Source organism: Vitis vinifera, chromosome 7 (genome assembly GCF_030704535.1).
Source record: "Vitis vinifera cultivar Pinot Noir 40024 chromosome 7, ASM3070453v1".
NCBI classification, from domain to species: Eukaryota; Viridiplantae; Streptophyta; class Magnoliopsida; order Vitales; family Vitaceae; genus Vitis; species Vitis vinifera.
The window spans coordinates 18,731,504-18,757,551 of record NC_081811.1 but is presented as its reverse complement, the minus strand read 5'-3'; the positions used below and the strand labels follow the sequence as shown (position 1 = coordinate 18,757,551).

Below are 26,048 nucleotides of genomic sequence, written 5' to 3'. Positions count from 1 at the left end.
ATTATTAATACTTTATTCAAACTAAAAGTAAATAAAAATTTTCTCTTTTTAAATTTATTTTAAATAAAATATTATTAATCATTATTATTTTTAAAGTATTATTATTATTTAGTTTTAACAAAAAAAATCAATTATACTTTTATGAAAATGGTGATATTCATATGTTATAATATCTGTTAAAACAACATTATTCTTTTCTAATTAAAAAGATATTTTTATAATTTTATTATAATATTAGTATTTATATTTTATTAAAAAAAGTATTTATTTATTATTTATTTGTAATTGTTTCTATTCTAAGGTTAGGCTTGGGAGCGGACCTCCGTGATATCATCATATCAAGCAAGTGCCCACTCAAAAGTTCAAAACCAACACATGGAAGCTGCAGTCATGCACCAATCGCACAGATGCACCCCCTCCAAATCCCCATGCCTCCACCACCACCTCCACCACCATCATCATCACCACCACCACCACCACCACCACCACCACCACCACCACTGTGCTCTTCACTGTCACCCCCATTTGCGCCCTAGTTTTGCTTCTCCTATTCCTCCTCAAAACCTACAACCTCTTGCTTCTCTTACTTCCCCCAAAGATGTCAATCCTTCTGTTTCTCAGGAACCTTCCAATTCTAATGCTCTGTAAGTTCATTTGCCTTTCCCTTTCTCAATTTGAATTTCTCAATGCTCTGATTCTCACGCGTAAGCGTTAATCTTAACTTTCATTGGCTTTTTATTTATTTTTTCTTTTTTGGGTGTAGATTGTACTGATTTAGAAGTTAAGATTAGCAAAGTTGGATGATTTCATTTCCATTTGTCCAAACACTCCTTACGGGTGGGACCAGTTACTGGGATTTGGGTTATCGGAATGGTGGGTTTTGTGAATTTTAGATTGCTTAAGATTGAAGCCCTAAGAAGTGTTTATAGTGGCAAGTCCTAGAATCTAGAGAAAAAAACTGATATATTCTCAAATATGCCAACCGAATCAGATTAGATCAAGATAAGAGAATTATGATTCCATTTCCATTTGTCCAAACCTCCTTACAGATGGGGCTAGTTTCTGGGATTTGGGTTCTCAGAGTGGTGAAGTTTGTGGATTTTTATTGAATTATAGTTCTATGCTTAAAGTTAAGCCCTCAGAAAGGTTTGTAAAGAAGGTTTTACAATCCAAAATTTAAAAATAAAATATCCTCGAATATGGCAGCTTAATCAAATAAGATCTAGATAAGAGAATTATGAGATTGAATGTAATGGCAGTGGCATTCTTACAATACGTAAAATCAGGATCTTCAACTCTCCTCAAATTGACAGGGTAATTAACAATTTTTTTTTATGAAGTTGATGTTGGCTCTTAGTTTATCACACATTATTATCATGCGCCAACTCTTTATCCCCAGTAACTACACATTGGAAAGTTGATTCCAGAACTGTATAAGAGAAGAAATGGTTGGAATATATATCAAGATTAGATTGGAAGATGCAAGCTGGTATTATAATATGGAGACATCATTGTGGTCTCCATAATACAAAAGAAGTCTGCCCCTTATTCTAAGTCTAAAGAAACAAACTTATTTAATGCTAACAGAAACTTTGTGGACTTGTTTTGAGTCCTAGGCAAAACTGGATTTTGGACTGATTCAACTTTCATGAAGTAGTGTATTATGAAAAATGAAGATGGGAGTGAAAATTTATTATACTGATATTAGATTCATTATAGGTCCCAGTTTCTGCATCATGATTAACCCAATATGGGTGTTGGGACCGGCTTGTGAATTTGGGAATTTATGGAGGGGACTGATGTGTATTTTTGAAGGCAGACACGGGAAAAATTGTTGTTTGGAGGATTGTAGGGTACAGAAGGAAGTAATTGGAATTGGAGGAATGCCAAGTGCATTGCAGACATGCCTTCGGATATGGTTTTCTCTGATTAGATAGTTTTCCCATCATATTCTCTCACCTAATCAAATCAAATATGACTGGTCCTTAGGTTGTCCTTCTGACTTGTGTTAGTGTTGAGGGTGAGAACTGGTGGATGCTCACCCTCAGCATCTTCTAGTTGTATCATCTAAGATTGATATCAAGAGTAGATAGGGCTTCAAACTGGACTCTGATTTTAAATAAATATTTCATGACGTTGAATTTTAAAGTGTCAACTCAAACATTGGCACATTCTTTGACATGAGTTCATATTCCCATGAAGGTGTCAGATCATTCCTTCATAGAAACCAAACAAAATAGGGGATAAGTTGATTTACTTCACATAGAGGAGTTATTATCCTCATTTTTACTTTTCCTATTTGCAACTTCTTTCAATTGATGGAAGTTGTCTCATCAGTCGACCACCCAAACTATTCATTTTAAAAACCAATCCTTCCTAAGATGTGAACATATTTGGCTTTTTATATTGTTGTTGTTGTTTTTCTTTTTCTTTTTTTTTTGGACAGGTAAAGAAAATGTATTAATAAAAGAGGGTATACATGATTGTCTTCCACACACCCACACCATACCCCTCTTTCACTTCTTTACTACATTGCCCCTCTTCTTCTTGCTTGAACTTTCCTACAATTACCCATTTCTGAAGGGGGTTCCTTTCACTCACAAATCTCTAAGATCATTTTCCCAACAGAGCCTTATTAAGGATGGATAAGTTTTTGATGTCCAAACCCCCTCCCCCCTATGGAAAATCCCTCTAAATCTTTTCCAATCTCACAGCTACCTTCCTCGAGATAGCAGAGAGAGATATCAAATAAATCGATAAGTTGGACAAAGTGCTCTTTAATAGAGTCTTATCTTCCCCCCTTTGAAAGATATTATCTTTCCACAAAGCAAACCTTTTCTGAAAGCATTCTTCCATTCCCTCCAAACCCTATAGGACTTGTGAGGGGCTCCCAAAGGTAGGCCTAAATAGGTGATAGGAAGAGTACCCATCTTACAACCTAAAACCCCAACAAGCTCCTCCAAGTTAGAGACATCTCCAAATGGGGATCAACTCACTTTTCTCTAGGTTGATCTTTAGCCTTGATATTGCTTCAAACCACATTGAGGTCCAACTTAAGTACTTAAAATTCTTCTTGCTAGCATCACAAAGAATGAGTGTGTCATCTGCAAATAACTAGTGGGAGACCTCCACCCCCAAACCATTTCTACCCCTTACTGAGAAGCCATCAATAAAACCCCCTTCTTATGCCTGAGCAAAATATGAGAGAGAATTTCCATTGCTAGAATGAAGAGGTAAGAGGACAAAGGATCTCCTTGTCTCAACCTCATGGAGCTTTGGAAGAAACCTAAAGGGGATCCATTTACTAAGATCGAGAAGTGTGCTATAGAGATACACCATTTAATCTAATTAATTCACTTGGATCCAATGCCCATTTTCTTCAACAGAGCAGGGACAAAACTCCAAATAACATGGTTGTAAGCCTTTTAAATGTCAAGATTGCAGATGATTCCTCTCAGGTTGCTATTAATTCTATAGTCAATGGCCTCATTTGCTCTCAAAATAGCATCCAAGTTTGCCTACCCATCACAAAAGCATGCTGAAAATCTGGGACTAAGTTGCCCACCACCCTTTTAAGTCTGCTTACAAGGACCTTAGCTAGAAGCTTGTATAACCCACCTTTCTTTGGTACTAGAACTAAAAAAGTGGCATTTGAACTCCTCTAGAAAGACCCTAGATCGAGGAATTCCTTGAAGAACCCCATAACCTTTCTTTCCACAAAAACCTGATAACACTAGCAGAAAGCCATAGTGAAGCCATTTGGATCGGGGGCTTTATTCCCACTTAAGCTGGACAAGGCAGCTAGGACCTCCTCCTCAGATAAGGGGATCTCCAGTGCTTCTAATTCCACACTAGACAAGGAGTTTGGCCTCCAATCCCCAACTCAGCAAGAATCCTACTAAAAGCATTTGCTACACATACTTTAATGTTGTCCTTATTAGTTAGCAATTCACCATCCACTCTTACCTAAGCCAAAAAATTTCTTCTTCTTCTAGCATTGACCATTTTGTGAAATTTTTTTGTATTCTTATCCCCCTCTGTTAGCCATAGTTCTCTTGATTTTTGTCTCCAAGAGATTTCCTTCATTGCTACCCACTTTTTCAGATCTTCCACCACCCCCCTTAACCTCCCTTTCCTCCTCTGTGAGAGCTTTTTCCCTTTTCTGTGAGTCCCAATAGCCTAGTTGTATCAAGGCTGTTGGCTTCTTAGTAGAGACATTCCCAAAAACCTCCTTGCTCCAAACCTTAAGATCCAGCTTCAAGGCTTTTAGCTTGGCCGCCAAAATGGTGCTAAATGAGCCTTGTACACTATACCCCTCCCACCAGCTTCTTACTAGTTCTTTGAAACCTGCCACCTTCAACCACATGTTTTCAAATCCGAAAGGTGTTTTTCCTTTGCTAATCCCTCTACCATTAAGAAGGATTGGCGCATGATCAAAGACAGGTTTTCGAAGGATGCTTTGGAGTAGTCCACTAAGCTAGTTCTCCCAATCTTCAAAAACAAGGAAATGATCTAGCCTAGAAGCAGGCTATTATTTGCCCACCACACCAAGTGAAAGAACCACCAAAAAGAGGAAGATCAATTAATTCCAAGTCCTTAATTATCTCTAAAAAGTGCCTCATAGGAGCCGAAGCCCTTTGACAATTGCTTTTCTCCTCCGAGAACCACACAGCATTGAAGTCCCCTCCAACACACCAAGGATCATTCCAAAGACTCTAATATCACTCAATTCGTTCTAAAATTTTTCCCTCTCCTCAATCAAAATAGGGCTATAAACCTCTGTAAACATCCAAACAAAATTATCCTCACAATTTTTGAACTAGCAGGAGACTGAGAAAGCACCTTTCTCCATCTCAATAAGGTCTAGCACCCGGTTGTCCCAGAACACCAAAATACCCCCTTATTGGCTCCTAGCTTCCATTGCCCCCCATTCTAGACATCTACCCATTCCCAAGCTCCTCACCAAAAAGTCTGACATCTGCTGCACCTTTGTTTATTGAAGACAAACAAGGTCAACTAAGTGTGAGTGAATCAATGACTTGATGACCCTTTGCTTAAATGAGAAAAGGATGATATCACCTATTGAAGAATCTACTTCATGCTTCATTTAGATCATTTTGAAATTTAAGAGAAAGGCAAAGTGACCTGATACCTTAGATTAAAACAATTTTCCAATTGAACAACACACGAGTAAAACATTGATTTAGACTAGTATGTAGTAGATTGGTACAATTGCTTGTCAGAAGTTCGAATCGTATGATACCTCACCGCTCTCTACTTTTTGCTTAAGCCATGGTGTCATGTGGATAGATGAGATACAGCTGAGCCTATCTCCAAATGTCCCTTCATTTTCTTAATTTAATATTTATATAGTATTTGGTTGCTGAGAAATTATGTGGAAGTTATCCTTTTGAAGCTTTGATTTTTCCTTACTGTGACAAGAAAGTGAAACATCCACTCAACTAAGCCTATTCCAACTATCTTGTCTAATTAGAGTTAAGTGTCTCATCTTTTTGGCTTTAAAAACTAAATCAACAGATAACAAGTAATTCAAATTTTTATTCTCTTTTCTATTCTGCTGTTTTCTCCACAACCAGACCAAGGGATAGTTTCTCAATTCATTTGTCATTTAGGCCCCTATTGGTGTTTGGTAGGAAGTAGAGCCTGAAGTCATACTGAAATTCCCAGTTGTTGTTGCTTTGTATCATTAAGTAAAGGCTCAGCTTGTTACTCATCCACCACCATGAGATATATTAAAATATACAGAACTATATTTTTAAGGATAAAGATTGTGATTCTTTTATCATCTCCTCATAAAGATAAATTTTATTTATCATGCTCAATACTATTGTATTTATCATGATCTCATTGATATCTCAATTATAGTATGGCATACATGCATATAAATAGTTGAAGTTATTTGAGTATGTAATCTTCTTATATCATGTAAGATTGATTCATGGGTTGGATTGGTTGACTTGATATCTCAACTCAAAACAGAACCAAGGCCAGTTTTCTCCACTTGACTAACTGGGGACAAATCTCTAGAAAGACTGGAACATACCATCGCTGGGGTGGTTGGACTGGTTTGATCCACTGGTTACACCAGTAGAGGCACAAGTGCACAAGACAATAACTTTGTTGATAACAATTTTGTATCTTTCTTGTTTTTGGTAATGCCATTTTCAGGAAATATGCTGGACACCAGCATCTTCGCACTCATATTTTGTAAATTCTTTAACAAGCGACAACCTCATCTGTTAGCATGGACACATCTCTTTTCCTTGCTGAGTTATTCACTAAAGTAGATTGAACCATAGTTTCAAGAACAACTTTCAATTATGCATTTTCCCATCTTAAAAGGTACTCATGGCTTTGGTTATGAACAGGATATTGCAAGAGCAGAAGCATGAGGGATTAGAAGAGGAAGAGGATGAAGAGCCTGTTTTTGTTCTCACCGATGAATGGATGGAGTTCTTTGCAAAATCTGAAGCTAAAAGGAAATTAGGTAGTAGCTCATTTTTCCACATTCTCTTTGCACATAATTATGGAGCTCTAATTTAATGACTGGTTGATATTTATATTTTACCAGAGAAGAAGCAGGCTAAGAAGAAGCGCAAAAACTAAATGATCAGAGAAGTGGCAACATTACTAAAGCATTCAATCTTCAAGTGCCAAGGATGGGAGGAATTCCTTATTGAGATTCTGGATTTGTAAAAGAGCTGCCTAAAACCTTTCTAATCAAACACATAAACTGATGCAAGGTTCTTCTGCAGCACAAAGAATCAATTTTGGTATGCATCATCTTTCTTTAAATTCAATTAAGGCATCTCTTTGCTTTTATTGAGCTTGTAAAGGGTTCCTAGAAGAAACTTGTATTTTTCCTTGATCTTTTATAGACGATTGAAACCTGTATACTTAGTATAATGTATAAATAGCAATGATAACTGAAAAGGACAATTTTCACTTGAAATTTTGATGCCTCGAACTATATGAACTAGAGCTATTCATTTGAGGCTGACTTTAAGTTTCATTCAGTTCTGTTAATTTGGTGATAGATGAATAACATTAGTGAAGAACCCAGGTGAATGCTACAGGTAGGGTTTGTTGAGATCTTATCACTTGGTCCCGGATGTAATCAGTGCATTACTGCTTGAGATAGAATATGAGGGAAGAACCAATTTCCTGTTAATTGTGATGTTTTTATTTTATTTTATTTGGTCTGAAGCATGGTTGATGAAAAGCGAAAAAGAGGGTTGTGAGAAAGGATGTTGGTGACAAATACAGAAACTGGAACCGGAGATGTGAAGAAGAGTGGGTTGAAGGATAAACTAAGGGTAGATGAAGGGAACCGCTTTGGTGTGTTCATTCAGCAGAATTATGATAAATGTCAATTAGGGACATGGACAGTGATAACGCTATCTAACTTACCCACTTCTCTCCAGGAACTTTGAGTTTTACTATAGCCCGCTGGCTACTTAGGCTTTTGCTTCTATTCAATGCCTAATGATTGAACTTGAGTTGATTAATCCAATCAGCCCATCCATCAATAGTTAAAAAGATTCTACTCCAATCATTAAAAGGAATTTAACCTTTTTTTTTTTAATTTTAAAATTGTATTAAAATAATTATTATTTACAACAATACTTTTTTTTTTTTTATAAATTGTTATATTATATTTTATAATAAGTAAATTGCATTTTAATCTTATGCAAAATATATATATATATAAAGTTTTTCTAAATAAAAAAAAAAAAATTCCAAACCTACGAGTAAGGATGAAAATATTGATTGTGACAGATATATAGGTAATTTGATTTCATGGATATATCCATATTTTGATACAAAATATTAATGGAGAAAAATTGATCAACTCATAAAAATGTTAAAAAAAATTCAAAGAAATAATAATAGATATTTTGAAAATTGTTTTGTTGAAAAATTGATATATATATATATATATATATATATATATATATAAAATATAATTTATCATATTCAACAATAATATCGATATGCATAAATAAGAAATATATAAAATTTACAAGTAATAATAACACTGGATGTGTTGATAAAAAAAATATAAATTTTATAAATATATATTCATAATTAAATTACATTAAACATTATTCGAAAATAATATTATGATATTTAATAATAATATATTCAACTTAAAAATATATTTAATATTAAAATTATGATGTATTTAATTTAAATATATTCAATAATATAAAATAAATAATATCTTGATTTATAATTTTTTTATTCTTAACAACAAATTAAATGTGATCTAAAAATAAAATGATTAAAATTGATTTATTTTATTATCTTGCTTTTCTATAGATATTTGTATTTGTACTTATTAAAATGAATTTAATTAAAGCTAAATCCTAAAAATAATAAACATTCCTATCAAAAGATCGAAGTGCCCAATTGATTAACTACTTAAGAATCAGGTAAGCAAAGCAGGTTCGAATCCTCCATCTTACCTCCTGTCGAAACACAACTGGCCCACCCTGCTTGGGTCTGAATAGTATTAGTAAAACTTGCCATGAAAGTAGGGAGCAATCAAAATTGCTTCTCAATGAAAGCCCCCCTTTTTCAAACTCAAATGGAATGATCCACCTCTTGAATCAAAGTGCACTCAATTGCAAGTCTCATCACTTTTCCAGGTTTTGATACAGTTTGTAGTAGATAACGTCAGCAATTTATCTCAATCATTTACAAACAACTCACCTGAAAATTGGTCCCTAAGATTTTTCAGTCAGGAAACTCAACTTATTTTCCAGAATGCTGCATCAAATTACTTCTCTGATACACTCAATACCCCTGCCATGGTTGTTGCAGTATCCATCCATCTCTTACAGCTGAACAACATGGAACCTTCAGAAAATTTTACCCCTGGTGTGAGCCTTCTTCGCCATTTTAGCTTCTACAGGAATGCCCTACCATGGGTGCATGGCCTGGTTCCTGTTCGTTCAAGACCATCCACTTCATTAGAGAATAACAGGTGAGTGTATTTTATCAGGGAAATCAAATGAGTAGAACCTTTTTTTTATTAAATGAGTGGGAGACTCACCAAACCATTTATGATCTCAAAGCTAGCTTGTTGAAAGTGGTAGTGATCCTGTCTTCAGTGATCGTTCTGTGGCTGTCATAGAAATCTAGTATCTCCATGGAGATATTTTTTACCTGTCAAAGTACAAACAGGGTCATAATATCATCACTCCAATAAATGAAGAAGCATCAAAACTATATTTATGGCCTTAGAGGAACTCAATTGCAATTATTAACTATCACATTGGCTCTAGTAACCTGCACCCTATAATATCATCTGACATTTTGCATTCTTACTGGTGAAATAATGTCAAGATCTTAGAAGATTTAGATTCAAAAGATAAAAATTATAGATGGATTCTTTAGAAAAGTAAATCTTACAGAATGTGGTATGGAACTATCAAGCAATTCTGTCAAGCTCATGTTTAACTAAATATGAAGCAATAATCTAATAATAGGAAAGGACTTTCCATAAGAATAATTTATGATACTATCTATTAGAGAACGATAGACATTGTGAGTTCAAATTCTAAAAGCTTAAGTTTTAGGAAATTTGGTAGTGTTAAGCAATAATGAGACAGACTAATGTGGCAAAGCTTGTAGTGAACATTGTCGTGTATTCATATGGGGACAGGGGCTGGAGAAGAGTAGATGGTCTCAAACAAGAGTGTCCTGGCATGGCAACCAAATATAAGTAACAATTCTCTGGCATGAGTGGACTTTTCTGTTTTAGTTTGGCAAATAATCACTTGGGTTATGTTTAGTTCCCAAAAAATTTGAGGAAAATTACAAGGGAAAGAAAATAGAGAGAATTATATAAAGAAAAAAAAAAGGTAAATAAAAAAATAAATTTAAAGTCAATATATTATTTTTATATACTACTTCAAAGTCATTTCACTTATTTTAAAAATGCATAAGTTTCTAACTAATTTTAATTATTATTATTATTATTTCATATTTTCCATAGTAAAACCAAGCACCAAAAAATCATTTTTCTTATCATTTTTTTCTTTCCTCGGTACTTTTCGAAAGCCAAGAATAGCCTTAGGGTTTTGATATTCATTCATAATGAGGAGCTATGTTGCATGAACACTTCAAATCAAGTGAATTAACTGTATCAAACATGAATGACAAGGTGCAGGGTGTGTTCCTATGCCTGTAGAAAAAGAAAAACATTCTTATTTGATTGCAAAGTAACCTTAGACTCATATTAGATATTCTTAGTCATACACTTGAATTTGGCCTAGGGATAGAATCAGAGGAGAGATTAGATTATTTAGTTGTGGGCCCTGTCCAAAGATCTGAGAATTAAACAAATCTGATACTTTAATGCACATCAACACCCAATACTTGTACCCAAGTCCATGTAACATAGATGACGAGACACAAAGATGTTATGGCAAAGTAACATTTTAACTCAAAAAAACTTACCACATTCATGTCAACTCGAAGCTCTTCAAACCAAGCAGTGGTTTCTTTATCTTTGTGTACACTTGCAATGTATATGCAAGCTAAGGCAATCAGATGTGGAGGATAAATGAGAATAAGATCCATTTTGTAGGTGTCATTGACAATTCCCCTTTATGATCCAAAATTCCAACATTAGATCTTGTAGTACATGCACAACCTCACATACAAAGAAAGCTTGGCGGGCAGGAAGCTGAAAAGCACACACACAAAAACTGCCTTCCAAATATTTTTCTTAACAAGTAAATAATCCCCAAAATATCACAGAGAAAATTGTTTTCTTTAAACTGTGTTCGTTACTCATGGATGTTATTGAGGGCCAGAAACTTCTGTTTAAGAGTGCTTGGAATGCTGTGATAGAACCTTATTTCATTAGATGTTTGGTTCTTGGAAAGTACCAAGGAAAGAAAAAAACTGCTGAAGAAAATAGTTTTCTCATGTTTGGTTACACCAAGGAAAGTACAAGAAATAAATAAATAAATAAATAAAATATAATTAAAATTAAGTATAAATTTATGAATTTTTAAATTATATGATTTTTATATAATTAAGGAAAATATATGAAATGAGTTTGATGGAACATACAAAAATAAATTATTAATTTAAATTTATTTTTTATTTTCCTTCATTTTTACTTTCCTTCTACTTTTCCTCCAATTTTCCGGGAACCAAACATAGCCTAGATGTTCAAGTATGCCAACATTTCTTCATTGTCTTAGTGAAGTGTAATTATTTTAGCATAATGAAGGGAGGCAAACAAATGCAAAATCCATCGCCTCCAACTATATAATAACCAATGTAGAACTCTTACAATTTTTTTATTTTTCCTGAAATTGTTTCCTACAGTGAAACCATTTCCAGTTTCAATTTCCATGGAAGCATTTGAAGCCTAACAATAGGAAATTGGTGGCTTTAGATAGATAAAGTACAAAAAGGATTCATGAAATAGTAGAGTGAGCACTTTCTTGTTATATGAACAACAAGACAATAATAGGAGAAAAGTACCAGCACTGAAGACACTGAAACCACCAACAATCCATGAAGAGGTAAAGGGATGGGAAGGGTTTGTGGGTGGTTTTAGGTTCAAGTCCCAGTGGGGGCAAAAATTTACCTATCAAAAAAAAAATAGTATCCAACACTAGTACTCAAAACCAACATACTCAAAGACGAGTCAACAAAACCTTAATCCCAAATAGCTTGGATCAGCCTCATATACTGTGTAAGTAACCCATAAATCATCATATGATCTTCAAACTAATATTTCCTTCTTTCTTTCTCTTCTTTACTTTTTTTCTTAATTTTTGAAAGAAACAGGAAAAATGTGTAAATTGTTTGAGCTTTCATTCAGCTGTTTAGTGCCAGCTTTTAGCTAAAGCAAAAGCCACAGGTACAATGGCTCTAGCAGCTATAGGAACCGATACAACCCATATAAAATTACTTGTAAAATGAAAGAATAATGAGTAAAAGGAAATAAACCCAAAAAAGCATGCTGACATGCGTCCAAGCAGAAACTTAGCTAGATTCTTACCAAGATAACTGAGTTAGATCATTCAGGTTGGCATCTTGAAGCAACCTGCAAAGGAAAAGAAGAGAAGCTTACTGTTGGACAAAACATTCAATGAGCACATAGTCTAGCACCATAAAAAGAACCTGACTTGAGGTGGTTAAAAAGCTACCAAGAAGAACATAATTAGCGATTTGGAGCCTAAGGTAGATTATTCTGGGTGAACTTCAGTATTCAAGAACCCCAAGTGGAATGGCTATATTGAAGAAGTGGGAGAGAATATGACAGAAGGGTGCAGTTGATCTATTAGGAAAAAAGGCACATAGGCAAAGTCCACAACCTGAGCATACCTTGAATTCCATGATGAGTACAATCAAGAAAGCATGACAACTATAATTTCATTGGTCCATAAAAATGTGAGGTAGGGGTGGCACATGCCTCAGGCCTCGGTAAAAAATTTATGTAATTTTGATAGGCCTAGACCAAAAATTAACATGGATTCCAGAGGATAAATTTCTTTAAACATCATATATATAGATATATCCATATGCAGCATAAGAATACTGCCCTAACAATGGATTCAAGCTTATCTAAAAGGAAGGGGTAAAAAAGAAAACACACACACACACACACACACACACACCAAAAAGCAAAATCAAGAGTGGAAAGGAATGCCAATGAATTGGATTATGCTCATTCTGATTCCTGAATAGGAGTAACAATCAAAATGAAAAAGAAACAAAATGTTGGGAATTGTGGGTAGATCTTTTATGTTCTTTAATATGTATGGTTCTTTCCTTTTCTTCCAGCAGCAGCCAGGAGAATAGGCAACCAAGTTTTGCATTCATATCAACAGATAGGGGAATCTCTATTGAACCAAAAATAGCAGCACTTTGGCCACCAGAATCCTTCAAAATTCCAGTCATACCTGTATCAGTGATTAATGTCATATTTTGTATAAAAATAGGGGCGATGATCACATCTTTAGCTTGATTTCACCATTAAAAGCACCCCTCAACTAAGCAATTGTATATCATCTTGTGTATGCCCGGTTTTCTCATGTTTTCTTTGAGTTTTTGATGTTTATAGGCACCTTTCATAAATAATGATGACCTTGAAATCCTTGTAGGACATCTTGGATGCAAGGATGAAAGGTGGATTGAACCAAAAGACCAAAATTACAAGAAGTTCTCGGGTGCTGACCCTGTCTGACCAGTAAAATGTTCAGTTGAAGGAGCTAAACATGTCCAACGAAGCTGAAACAAATTTTATTGGATTCCTCACTTTCCAAACTTAAATTTGACCAATTTTCAAAGTTTTTGGAGGTTGTTGCTTGAGGAATAAATTGAAGAAACACAAGTGATGTTCCAGATTAAGAGAGTGCCACCAAGAGCTCCATAAGGGCACCACTCCCTAGTGGTGCCGCCCCCTTCTTTTAAGAAGCACGTGATTGCAACCCATAAGCGACCCTTTTTAATGTTTAAACCCACAGAAATGGGCTAAGCCCAATAGCTTACAAATTACAAATCATCCTTTGGCATGTTTCACGTAGAGGGGAGATACTCTCACATGAGAGAACTTAGGGCTTGCTTAGGAAGGATATAAAAGGGGAATGAGCAGTCATTGAAAGGGGTAGGATCCCTTGGAGGGGGATTCGTCTACTGCATCAAACAACAAACTAGGGGAATTTGGATTTTGAAAAAGGTGTCTTTGAACTGTCCATTGGTTTTTAGGTTTTTCAAATCACTTTCTTTTATTCGCTTTTGACAATTATCCAGATTTGATTTTCATTCACGATGTATTTAGATTGTTTCTATTAAATTTCAATTCATGCATTTTCAAATTCATTTCAAGTTCTTGATATTTATTTTATTGTTCTTCAATCTAGTCTTTCCATTTAATTTACTTTTAATGAATTTTGAGCAGTTATTTAGGGTTGAGGAAAGGGAGCCCTAGGGCTTCCCATTCTTCCATTGGAATGTATCCTTTCATTAATAATTGTTTTTAATTCAAAGTACCCTATCAAGAGAATTCCATTTATTCAATATATAAAACAATGTATCTTTATATTTGACAATTGGAGATTATAGGTCTCAATAGGGTATCCCAAGCACTTAATGGTAAAGCCGTTTTAACTTGAGCCGACCTTAATTAAGCCCTAAATACAACAATTGGACAAATAGTTGCAATATCGAGGATCAAGAAAACACTAAACTTTTATACCTAATTAGAGATTGAAGCCTAGGATCCCCATAGGGTATTCCAAGCACTTTGGAAAGTCATCTTGACTTGGAACAACTCTATGTAAGCCCAGGACAACAATTTTCAAATCACTAACTCCATAGGAAAACTTGAGATTATGTAAAGGGGATTCAATTGATGAGTGAACACTTTTAGATGGTATATTAGTAACAAGGATCATTCCATGGTAAGGAAGGGACCCTAGGGAATCACCCTTCCTCAAATGTTAGTTATAAATTAGTTAAGATTCTTTTTAACCAATTCTTGTTTTTCCCACAACTTTCCAACAACTTTCTTGCCCAAAGCAAGAATTCAAGAAAGAGTTCTCCACCGCCTTTTCTTTTATTCTTGAATCTCTCCGTTTCACCTGCATTCCTGGGTCACTTGAGGTTCAACACCCGACTCACCGGGTTTTTAAAACTACAACCGCACCTCTACACTTGGGGAACCACCAGACTACACACATTTTGGCGGGATCAATCAGCAACACAGCTCAGGTCGAATTATAGGATCGGGTAGTTTCCTTTTTCTGTTGTACATTCTGATTTTTTTTTTTTTTACCAAGTAAATTTTGTTTTTAATTTCTCATATTAGGAGTTATTGCTGCTTTCCCTCCTAGATAAATGAGGTATTTGCTGCATATCAGTGTAAGTACTAGGAATTCAGGAACTTCATGGGCATGTCCTGACTTCTAAGCTTTAGGTTGGATATATCCATCCAGCAGACACATCAGCACTTGATTCTTGAACCCAAACTTGCATACACAAGGCAACAATTTTGGCTAGTTTGAGAAGCATGGCAATTTTATTAGTTCCCATTAACAATGCTTTTCAAGGCTCTTGCATCTCAGGTAGTGCTAGCTATGCAGAACTTAGAAGATTACATATATGCGACATGCAGTGGGCTGTATGTTTCATATGTGGCTATTTTTCCAAATATTGAATTCATCCAAAGCACCATATCATAGGACACTAAACCCTGGTATTTTCTCTAGTTAGCTTGGCATACATTATTGTCCATTACCTAACAGCTTTTAGCTTTCAAGTCAATTGGTATCTTAATATGGTATGATAACCTTGTTTTTAAAATCGTAGGCCTTGGGTTTGAACCTCATTATTAGTCTATTCCCCATTTATTTTTTTTAAATATAGAAAATTAAGAAAATTTTCAACTACAAAACAAAGCAATAATGTCAAAACATGTTTTATTGCGGAAGTTCAGTTGTTGTAGTGAAACATTCTGAAGTTACAAATTTGTAAATCATCAATGAATTTATGGGAGATCCAAGTATCTATCAAATGTAACAAGGTAATTTTAGAAAGTGAACATAAATCTGAAGCAATGTAGATTGAAATGCATTAGTGATACCCATTAGGGTTTAAATCAATTAGAGATATGCAAACAAAATTAAGATGTTTAAACACAAAACAACTTGCTTTCAATCAAGTCTGCTAAACCACTAATAAACGTCAAATGATAAAACGAGATACGAGTTTAACTTTCGCAAGGAACCATCATACAGCTCTTAGATCCACAAAAGTCAAAGGAGGAAATAAAAACTGGAAAGAGGAACAAGAAAAAGGTAACAGAGAAATCCAGAATTAAAGCTTCAGGCTTACACAAGGTCAAAAGAGTATGCAGTGGGAACCCAACACAATGCCTCCCATAAACTACCATTATGGCATTTCAAAGCTTGCTATCTGAGGGGTTATAATACTTCAGATGAGCTAGCACTTAAATTAGGTGAATTCAAAATCGCATTGTTCATCTTTTCCTAACAACATCACAACCCATTATGCGAAAAAGTAGATATCAACATTAGGCTAGTCATACTATGTGGACCAAACACAACTTATTACATATGTGAAAAATTTCTATTTATTTATTTATTTATTTTGAAATTCGAAAGCAATAGAGGTTGCTGAGACAATGCACATTAAGGATGGAATGCAAGATAAACATACATATACAGTAAAATAGATGATAAACATGAAATGTACTTACTGAGACAATGCACGGTAAGGATGGAATACAACTAAATAATAGTTGAGAGCTTCTAAGATCTTCATTTCCATTTCAAGTATGTCCTTGATCTCATACCTATACTTTTCATCTGGATCTGCAAAGGGAAAGTGTCAGGCACTCAGTTCTTACGTTAAATAAAATGTCAACCACAAGACTGGAGAACTAAAACCGCAGTTCAACATCATGCTGAGTAACAAGTGATTACTTAATTTTCTGACGTAAAATACAAGAAGTCTAGCCTGCACAGTGCTTTCTTCTGCTTTTGCAGCCAAGTACAAGCTAGTTGGAGCCACAAGACGTGGATCATATTCTGTCATAGCTTTTCTGAAAGCACAAATAAAAATTAAGCTTAGCAAGAGATCCAGTCCGGGGTTTACAGTCTGCCTGAATTAATTTGTGAGAAGAAGTGCTCAAAATGCTATCTTGACAGAAACTTCAAGTGTTTGACCAAAAAAAATCTTAACATATGAACTGATATTTAAAGAAAAATACATGCAAAATTTCAAGTTTCTGAATAGAAGTGCTTAAAGTGCAAAGTCCACATAAATATGAAAGCAAAACACAAAAAAAATTAAAAAAAGGGAGACATTTTTCAATATATTGTGTACTAAGCATGTTGCCTACACGTTCAATTTTCTCAAAGTTGCAAGCCAATTCATAGATAACCCATATTATGAATTTATATGAGCTTTGTTACAGTATAGCATTTTATATTATGAATTTAGACAACGGAATGGGACAGTAGACTTCATGGATGACTCATTCTACTTTAAAGCTGACCCACTGTCATGCAGATGAACGATTTGGGTTTTAAGACACATTATGATCTAAATCCCAAAAATGAAAATCCAAAACAATTTAAAAATCTGCTACCATCAACTTGCAGTGATTGTTGATGAAAACTGGAAGACATTAAAATAAATATATTTAAATCAAATTAAAGGTGGAAGGAAAATTGAGGAAATAAATTAGATAGGTTTGCAATAATGGATAAGGCACAGTTTTTGCACCTGAAAAGGCTTAATGGATCTGATTCAAAATTTGCCTCTGATAATAAATGCCATTGTATTCACTACAACAGAAAGTATTACTGTCAATTAATTCTCATAAGGAATATTAGCTGAGTTCCGTTATTAATGGGCTGAGATCAGGACCATCTGGTATAATTTTTAGGACAGAAGAATTTGAGAAATTCAGAAAATTGGGAAGAGATGCTAGTATTTAGCTCTTCCAAAGGGTTTGTCAGACTCCATAACTATAGACGAATGACTTTTTAGGGTATTGATCTCATAAACTTTAAAAAAGATCTGAAGTTGGATGAACAATTAGGAACTAAATGTATAACCATATGGAGACCTTAGATATTTCACTATTTTAATCTGAGAATGTGTCGGTTGCTAATCAAGATAGATACTATAACGGTGTCAGAACTATGTAATCTTTGATTAAGAATGTCAAACATAAGAAAAGCAGTGTAATCAAGGTAACTAAGCAGTGATGGAAGTGCTAACAAGAATGAAAAGCAATGCAAGATATGACAAGGGAACAAAAGTTGGGAAAGCAGAATTTAAAGAGCATAATATACATTATGAACCTAAATACCACAAGCTTAAGCTTTTAGGAAAATTGGTAATTCAACATGGTATCAGAACCTCATTTGGTGGGAGGTCATGTGTTCATGCCTGACCACATATTTATTTCCTAAATTTATTAAGCCTAAAAAAGGCTAATTATGATTGTTTGCCAAGTCTGTGTATCGCTCCACATGCAGGTATGGACCGCATTTGAGGAGGGGTGTGAAAGAGCATAATATACATTTGAACCCAAATCTTACAAGCTTAAACTTCTAGGAAAATTTGTATTTCAATAAACAATATGGAGGATTTATATGATTTGAAATGTGAACTTAATGAAAATAGAAGCCAAAAAAACTTGTTTGACAAACCAAAATGTGAGCTTTGGGGATTGACTGAAAGTTTTCAGAAATGCTTAAGATTCAATGATTCACTATTGAAAAAATGATTAAGAAAAATTATGAAGGGAGAGATCTATGGGAAACCTAGTCCTCCTATCCCTAGCATTTCTGTAAAATTCCATAAATGGCATTTTCATATTGATTTTTCAAAGTTCCCAGAAGGTTTCACCTAAATTATTGAGAGGTTTCATACCAGCTCTGATTGCAGGTTTGAAGTGGGTTTCCTAAACCACAAAGCACAGGTTTACATGCTCACAGTTATTTTCCCCTCCATAAAATTATTTTCACCTCCATAGAACTTGAGATAAACATACATATTCTTTATTGCATATGCAAACAAAAGGAAGTAATTTCTACCTCAAATTTTTTAATGAATTTCTTGCACTATATATTGAAATCTTGTGTCCAAGAAAAGGAAAAGGAAAAGGAAAAATTAACCAAGAGTCTAATAATTTCTTAATCTTTGAACCTAATATTACTAAAAGTGGTTCTAGAATCACAATATCAATCACCAAATTTATAGGAATTCCAAATGAGCAGCAAAATAAGCAAAACAATTCTGGAGTGCTATAGGTAGAGTATGGTCAATAACTTGTAAAATGAATGAATATTCCCTGCAAAAAAAAGTTATTAGAAAAACTTCACAATCCCATTCGAGATCTTCTGGGAATATTTGCCTGGACATGACAGGACGCAGTCTCCAATCACCTGAACCCCAACACAGAAAAAAATAATTATACAAAACTACTTCATCACTTAATATATTAGGTAGATTTTGGTTATCATGAATAGGGTATTACACGGTTATCCAATGCCAGTAGAGTAATCTGCGTTACCATTTTAGTATAGGTCTCACAGATCACAAAAGAAAAAACAGTTCAATTAAATTATAGAACACCCATGGAGGATCATCTAATACAAAAAAAAAAAAAAAAATTCCACGATAAGAAAAAGCATTACCTGGTGTAAACACGTCTCATATATGTAATGGCAGTAGCTACAACCCTGAAATTATTAGAGATTGCATTAACTGCTGTTTTGTTGATATCAACGGTGATCATAGGCAAAGGGTATACAACAAAGGCTTTTCATGATAATAATAAATAAAATAATAAATTTCATTATTTTGATTAAAATCCTTGATCGATTAATTGAACAGTGCGAAGGGCAATTTTTTATTATAGGCATTTTATTGACCTCAGAAGCATTCACCAAAAACAAATACAACTTGACAGAGAAATCCTCAAGCCAATAACTTCTTAGTATCTAATTTAAATAGACTTTGAAAAGTGACCATAAAATGTAACCCTTATAGTTTAAAGAAGATTTTAAGGAATGGCATCTAAAAAAAACTAGTAACAACCATAGATGCCTAGTTTTCCACTGACTTATAGACTCACAAAAAATATGAAATATGTCTCCTAATGATACTTGGATGCACCTCCAGAATCCATGCTGTTAGCAGGCCCAAGCTTTGCAGAATTATTCACAGGGTGCTATAAGCATTTACACACGGCTTCTACACCCTTGACCTCCTGGTTCTCTTTCCTATGCTTAGAAAAGGTGGAAACTTAAATACTTAGCCCTAAGTGGACTCCATAGGAGTGGACACCTACCTGTGGTAGATGCCCATAAAAGTTGATGCCTATATGTGGTGGACACAAAGGGATGTTCCCTTACCCACCTCAAGATAGAACCATTCACCATATACTGTGAAAGAGAGCTTGTCACTAACATGCGAAGATTAGAGCATTTTAGCTTTACTAGTCTATTCCCTCCTTATGAAAAAGATTAGGTGATCAATGTGGGTTGGAGGAGGTTGGTCAATGTGGTGGAAAACAGAGCAGCTCTGACCAAAGAAGGAGATCATAAGTCAAACTGAAGCAGTGGGAAGAAAAAGAGAAAATAGAGAAAAGGAAGAGCACATGGGGAGAGGAGCCCTCTAAAAACCCAGCCAAACCTTTTCAACTTTTAACAAAGCAGGCCAACATGAAAACTATTCCACCTTCTCACCGTCATCTCTATCTTCCATTTTTGGATGGATTCAATTCAATTTTACCACTGCAGGTCTGAAGCACTGCCACTTCCATTATATCTTTTAACTCTTTACTTTCCAACTTCCATCATCAACTCTCACCCCCCATGCCTCTACTTTTCCTCTTATTTTTCCCTTTCCCCCACTTGCCATCCACCTCCCAACCCCTCATTCTGCCTCTTCGAATTTCTCAATCCTGCTTTACTTTTTTATGTTTATAGTTAGTGTTGTTAGAGGAGGTTGGTCAACGTGGGTGGTAAGCTGTCCTAGATTGACAGCTGAGTGAAGCAGAGTCAAAAACAAGAAGAGAGGGGCATTAACAACCAACACCCCCCACACCCCCCCACCAAAAAGAAAAAAAAGGTCTCAAGTAGAGAGTCTCATTTGAAGAAAAAGTGAAACCGAAGTGTCTTCTTAAAAACAAGATTAGGAAAACGCTATCACACAAATGTCAGAATGATGGCAATTCACCATCATGCCACATGAAAGGCTTATTTGACAGTTAATGCAAAACCTTTTGCCAATTGCCAAAAATCATAGGTGTATTCTTCATAATCCTCCAAATCTGATTACCGAGAAAGGATGATAACATCAGAAACTGAAAGTATATCTGTGATTGGATTTCATGAAAATATCTAAAATATTGAATGAAAATTCTGGAAAAAAAAATGATTAAAACTTATAAAAATGTTAGAAAAAATTTGAGAAATAATAAAAATAACTAATAATACAATTATTAAGTTGTTTTATGTAACAAAATGATATATGTATAATACTTGAAAACATATTTAATACTAAAATGATGATCTATGTAAGTTGGATGTATTAAAGAATATAAAAAAAAAAATGATAGTATACGTATGATCATTTTTTATTTAAAAATGTCTATTATTTTATTTACAAGTTTATGTTTCCCTTGTTTTTAATTACTATTCAAAAGATAACAAAAAGAATTATTAAAAAGATTATCAGGCAGTTTAATGGAATTTGAAAATTGGTTAATTAAAGTTTATTTATTTATCAAAAGTTTATTTTTAATGTTTCATTTTATTAGTAAGTTTTAAAAGAGATAAAAAAAAGGCGTACACATTTTATGTGCACAAATAATATACAAATGAAAAGTGACTTAGTTGTAAAAGCCCCTAACTTGTACCATGGGAGGCTAGTTTCAAGCCCCCCTTCCCTCATTTTTAATGTGAAAAACATCTGTGAAGGGCCCAAGAAAGTCACTAATATCGAGGGAAAGCCAACAATAGAATTTCCATGATATCAAAAGATGGTAAGAAAATTGCCACAAAATAAAAAAATCAGCCCAAAATTCTCTGGAATTTGCCGAAACTTCAATTTTTAGTACCAACTTTGCAAAAGAAATCACTTGAGCCTTCTTTCTAAACAAATTGTACTTGAGAGAATAGGCTCTCCAAATGACAACCACTAACTAGACTCTAAAAAATCTATTTTGAGATCAAATATACCATGCAAGAGATCACATACTCAAACATATGCAAGCTAAGTTATAACTCGTAATAATGGTTGCTCAAGAGTTGACCAATACACAACACAAAAAAAGGAATTAACCATCCTAATTATTTCCTTCTAGGGGCAAAGATTGTACAAATTAATGCATATGAATGAAAATTAATAGCAATTCAGGAGACAAACCAATCTGACCTTCAGAAACTGACAACCATCCTAATTCTTTGGTAGTCTAGTAGCAGCACTAGTACAATTTCATGCATATGAACAAAGATTAATTTCAACTTTATAAGAAAAGCAATCAATCTTACCAAAAATACCAAAAAGAATTTGCATATCGAGTTCTAAATGTAAGATGTTGGAAATGTTATAAAACAACAAGAAAATAAAACAAACCTTTGCCTCACTTTAACATTTTGACCCAATCTCCCAATATCTGAAGAAAAGAATAAAAATACAAATAAATGTACAATGATGAATATACGCAAAATAAAGTATTAGCATTGTTCATGCACGTATGCCTGCTTTTCAGCAAACATTCAGTGAGAATTCAAGAGCATATCGAAGCAGAAATATGATGACAATGAAGGAAGAAGCAGAAATATTTGTTTCATCAAGACAACACAACTAATTGCAAAGGAATGTAAGAGGCAGATACTTCGTACAATAATTTCTGCACACTCTTCCAATATATTAAGCCTTTGAAAATCCATCCTAATAATTTCTGAGTGCTCTTCCAATATAAACCTTTGAAAATCCATACTTTTTTCTCCTTGAAAGTTCCAATACATGATAATTACTCGTCTCATCAAGCCAACACAACTAATTGCATGAGAATGTAAGAGGCAAATACTTCATATGATAATTTCTAAGAAGAAGAAGCACACTCTTTCAATATAAACGTTTTAAAATCCATCATTTTTCTCTTTGAAAGTTCCAATGCGTGATAATTACTAGGTATGGGTATAGGCATGCAAATAAGAACGTTAGCAACTAAAACATCAAAACAGAAATATAAGAAGGCAGATTGTTATGCATGTGACTAGATATATACACATTTTTTGTGTGTGAATGTCTGCATGTGTGCATGTATATTACTTGCAAATGTATTGGTACATTTTTTCCTATAATCTTCTGATGAGAAACCTGATTTCAAAGAAAATTTTCTGTGGAAGTTCAAGATATATACGTGTATCGCACCAAACAATTTGCATTCGAACAAATTTTAAAGATAGCTATTCCTCCTTTATGCATCTTATTTTATGATAAAGTTTTGTTAAAAATCTATATTACAAAAATGTGGTTCCCTTGAATCACATTGGGCAAATGCAACTGCACATTAAATGTAATCCAGTGTGCAGATTCCACTGAAGCACCTCAATAATGATAAAATTAAACTAAGTATTTACCAATGCTCTAATAATACTCAGACTCTATGGCTGCAAACATTTGAGTTTAATATTTCAAGTTTGTAGCACACCAAATGTTGGAATATTATTCATTTCATTCATGCTAAAATAACTTGACTATATTTTACCAAATTAGACAAAGTTGGGGTGGGTGAGAATTTTAATTTGACTCTTTATTTTAAGGTTCATTTTATAAACTGATCCTCTATTTCTGAAAGAAACTAAGATTGTAATTCACCATGAATTTATTTTTCTATGTATTTTATTAAAATGAAATAGCATATAAGGTCCAATTGGTAAAACATTTTCAATTGAAATAAGTGTGTGTGTGTGTGTGTGTGTGTGTGTGTGTGTGCGTGCATATCTGCATATTCATGTTATGTATGGGAGTTGCCTGTATAGGTGCATGAGCAGCAAAAGCAAATCAAGGTTGATCCAAACTGTTGATTTCGATTAGAATATCCAAGCAATTGTAGATTGTAAATCAGACTTCTTATTTAATTCAAATTTCTGTGTGGGGTTGAAGAGTTTTTTACATTTACTTATAGTAAAATTTCCAGGCAACCATGGAAAGATTTGTAACCAATTTACAAATGGTCTGTTCTAGATGAGCTAAATAGGCACCATAGATGTTCCCCCAACTTGCAGGGCCATGCCCAGCATATAATCTTTTCTGATATTCATTGACTAACAATGGCATTAAGGCACTTGGATATTGGGATTAACAAAGCCAAACGGGAGAAACTAAGTCCTTCAAAATTACACAAGTAAGCTGTTTTCCATACAATTAGCTGAAACAAAGTTAGAAACACAGCACACTGGTAAGACATCATATACAGCCCAAAAAAAACTCAAACAAACCCATCAGTTAAATCATTGATGAACAATAGAATTTCATAAAAACTTCAGAAATTTTAGAAACCAAGTAAAATAGGAAAGGAACAGAAATCTTGATAAGAAATGCAGTAAGCTAACAATATATTATTCATAGGCTAAGGAAATTCCAAAAAGAAAAAAAGGAAAAACAATGAAATTGGCAATCAATAAATAACAACTCCCAGATAAAAGAACCACATAAAAAATCCTAAAATTTTCAAAAAACCAAGTAAAATCCAAGGAAAGAATCTAAAACCTAAACAAGAAATGCTGTATGATAATAGAAATTCTTTAGAACCTAAGAAAATTCCACCGAATAATTCAAAATCAATTATAGAAGCTCTCAACAAATAACAGATACCTAGATCAAAGAAATACATATAAAATCCTAAATTTTCATAAACCAAGTAACATCCATGGATAGCTACTAAGACCCCAAATAAGAAACACAGACCAATTAAAAAAAATTCTTTACAGCCTAAGAATACTCTGCAGAGTCCATCACAACATTGATGATAGAAAATAATAAAAAATGCTTAGAAGACTTCATATAAAACACCTCAAATTTGCAAACTTAGTAAATTCAGGGAAAGGAACTTGGACCCAGATACAAATACACTAGGCTAAGAATCTTCCATATCAAAAGCAAAAACTATTGATAAATAGAAGATATCCAGATGAGTCTATCAAAATCCTAAAATCACAAAAACCAAATAAATATATGGAAAGAAACTCAAACCCTCGTAACAAACACAACAAGCTAAGAAAATTCATCATTAAAAGTAGAAACTATCAACAAAAAGAAAATGCCCACATTAGAGAAACTCATATAAGATCTCAAAAATAAACTTTATTGAAATTTTGAAAGGAACTCAAACCTAGATAAGAAACACAACATGACACCCACACAATAAAATTACAGGTTAAGAAAATTCACTATCAAAAACAGCAATTATCTGCAAATACAAAATACCCAAATAAGAGAAACCCATACAGAATCATCAGATTTCAAAACCCAAGCAAAAGGTAAGAGACAGAATATAATACAAACATCAATTTACATGATAAGAAATTTCAAATCAAAGATGGAAATTATAGGAAAATAGCAAACACCCAAGTAAGGATTTATCATAAGATCCTGAAAAATTTCTTAGAAAACAAGCAAATTTCACGGAAGAAACTCAAACCCAGATACATAAATGAAGACTAACAGAAGAGAATCGTAACAATAAGTATGAGAGGGGAATACAATTGGCCATGTGCATCTTAATGAGCTTGAAATCCTCAAGAGTTACGCCCTTCTCTTTGTCAAGAGGGTGCACCACATCCACCTCTTCTTGGTCGAGAAGTTGTTTGCTGCATCAGCAAAACACATGGTGGTAAATACACAGAAAAACAAAAACATTCGAATTCAAAGTATAAACAAAAAAATTGAAGGTAGGGTTTGCAGATTAGCTGAGTTTAAAACTTACTAGTGAGACGACGTCCAGAAATTGGCAGCCATGGTTGACGGAGAAAGGATTTTGGGAAGAAGTCTAGTTTTCGAACCGTTCCAACTTCCAAGCCCTTTTTATGCTAAACAAATGAAAGAAAGAAATAAATAATAATAATATATTAAAACCATTTACGAGAGTATCTAGGTAACTTACCTAAAAACCTCTCTCAATTGTTGGGGGTGGAAAGAATAATCTTCATGTCACCTTCTGATTTGTTTAGATTAGATTGGGATGCATATTATTAAAACAATTTAACCATTTTTAAATTTAATGTGTAATTATTGTATGAGTCACGAAATGACTTTCTATATGTGACCAAATGTCACATATAAAATTTTTTAATTTTCTTCTATGATAAAGCATATAATTTAAGATATGAGTAAAGCGTTTAAGCCAAAATAGTGCTTTTTAAGGAAAAAATAATAATAAAAATAGTTTCCTTCCCAAAATATTTATCAATCTACTCCTATAACCATGTAATAATTCA

The 26,048-nt window shown here is 33.9% G+C and overlaps 2 protein-coding genes across 2 annotated transcripts; one reads left to right on the top strand and one right to left on the bottom strand.

The window, feature by feature from the left end:
- The first annotated feature begins 292 nt into the window (after positions 1-292).
- On the top strand, positions 293-6,973 carry LOC100240802 (uncharacterized). Its single transcript, XM_010648588.3, has 3 exons — positions 293-644; positions 6,390-6,508; positions 6,593-6,973. Exons 1-3 carry the CDS (start codon positions 376-378, stop codon positions 6,625-6,627), a joined length of 423 nt encoding a protein of 140 aa, XP_010646890.2. The 5' UTR covers positions 293-375; the 3' UTR covers positions 6,628-6,973.
- A 1,655-nt stretch (positions 6,974-8,628) lies between these two features.
- On the bottom strand, positions 8,629-25,770 carry LOC100245896 (cyclin-C1-2). The gene is made up of 11 exons (XM_003635218.4): positions 25,715-25,770; positions 25,538-25,640; positions 25,315-25,421; positions 22,177-22,216; positions 19,230-19,274; positions 16,500-16,618; positions 16,274-16,388; positions 12,053-12,097; positions 10,489-10,636; positions 9,080-9,192; positions 8,629-8,970 (listed from the first exon to the last, which is right to left on the bottom strand). Exons 2-10 carry the CDS (start codon positions 25,567-25,569, stop codon positions 9,088-9,090), a joined length of 756 nt encoding a protein of 251 aa, XP_003635266.1. The 5' UTR covers positions 25,570-25,640; positions 25,715-25,770; the 3' UTR covers positions 8,629-8,970; positions 9,080-9,087.
- Positions 25,771-26,048: the final 278 nt, after the last annotated feature.

What these genes read in the sequence shown, in the direction of transcription:
- LOC100240802 (XM_010648588.3), top strand. Translation starts at nt 376, where the DNA reads ATGGAAGCTGCAGTCATGCACCAATCGCACAGATGCACCCCCTCCAAA. An exon ending in CCTTCCAATTCTAATGCTCT is followed by an intron (nt 645 to 6,389) that starts GTAAGTTCATTT and finishes GGTTATGAACAG; the next exon opens with GATATTGCAAGAGCAGAAGC. An exon ending in TGAAGCTAAAAGGAAATTAG is followed by an intron (nt 6,509 to 6,592) that starts GTAGTAGCTCAT and finishes ATATTTTACCAG; the next exon opens with AGAAGAAGCAGGCTAAGAAG.
- LOC100245896 (XM_003635218.4), bottom strand. Translation starts at nt 25,569, where the DNA reads ATGGCTGCCAATTTCTGGACGTCGTCTCACTA. An exon ending in AATGTTAAAGTGAGGCAAAG is followed by an intron (nt 19,275 to 22,176) that starts GTTTGTTTTATT and finishes TAATAATTTCAG; the next exon opens with GGTTGTAGCTACTGCCATTA. An exon ending in CCTTACCGTGCATTGTCTCA is followed by an intron (nt 12,098 to 16,273) that starts GTAAGTACATTT and finishes TTTCCTTTGCAG; the next exon opens with GTTGCTTCAAGATGCCAACC.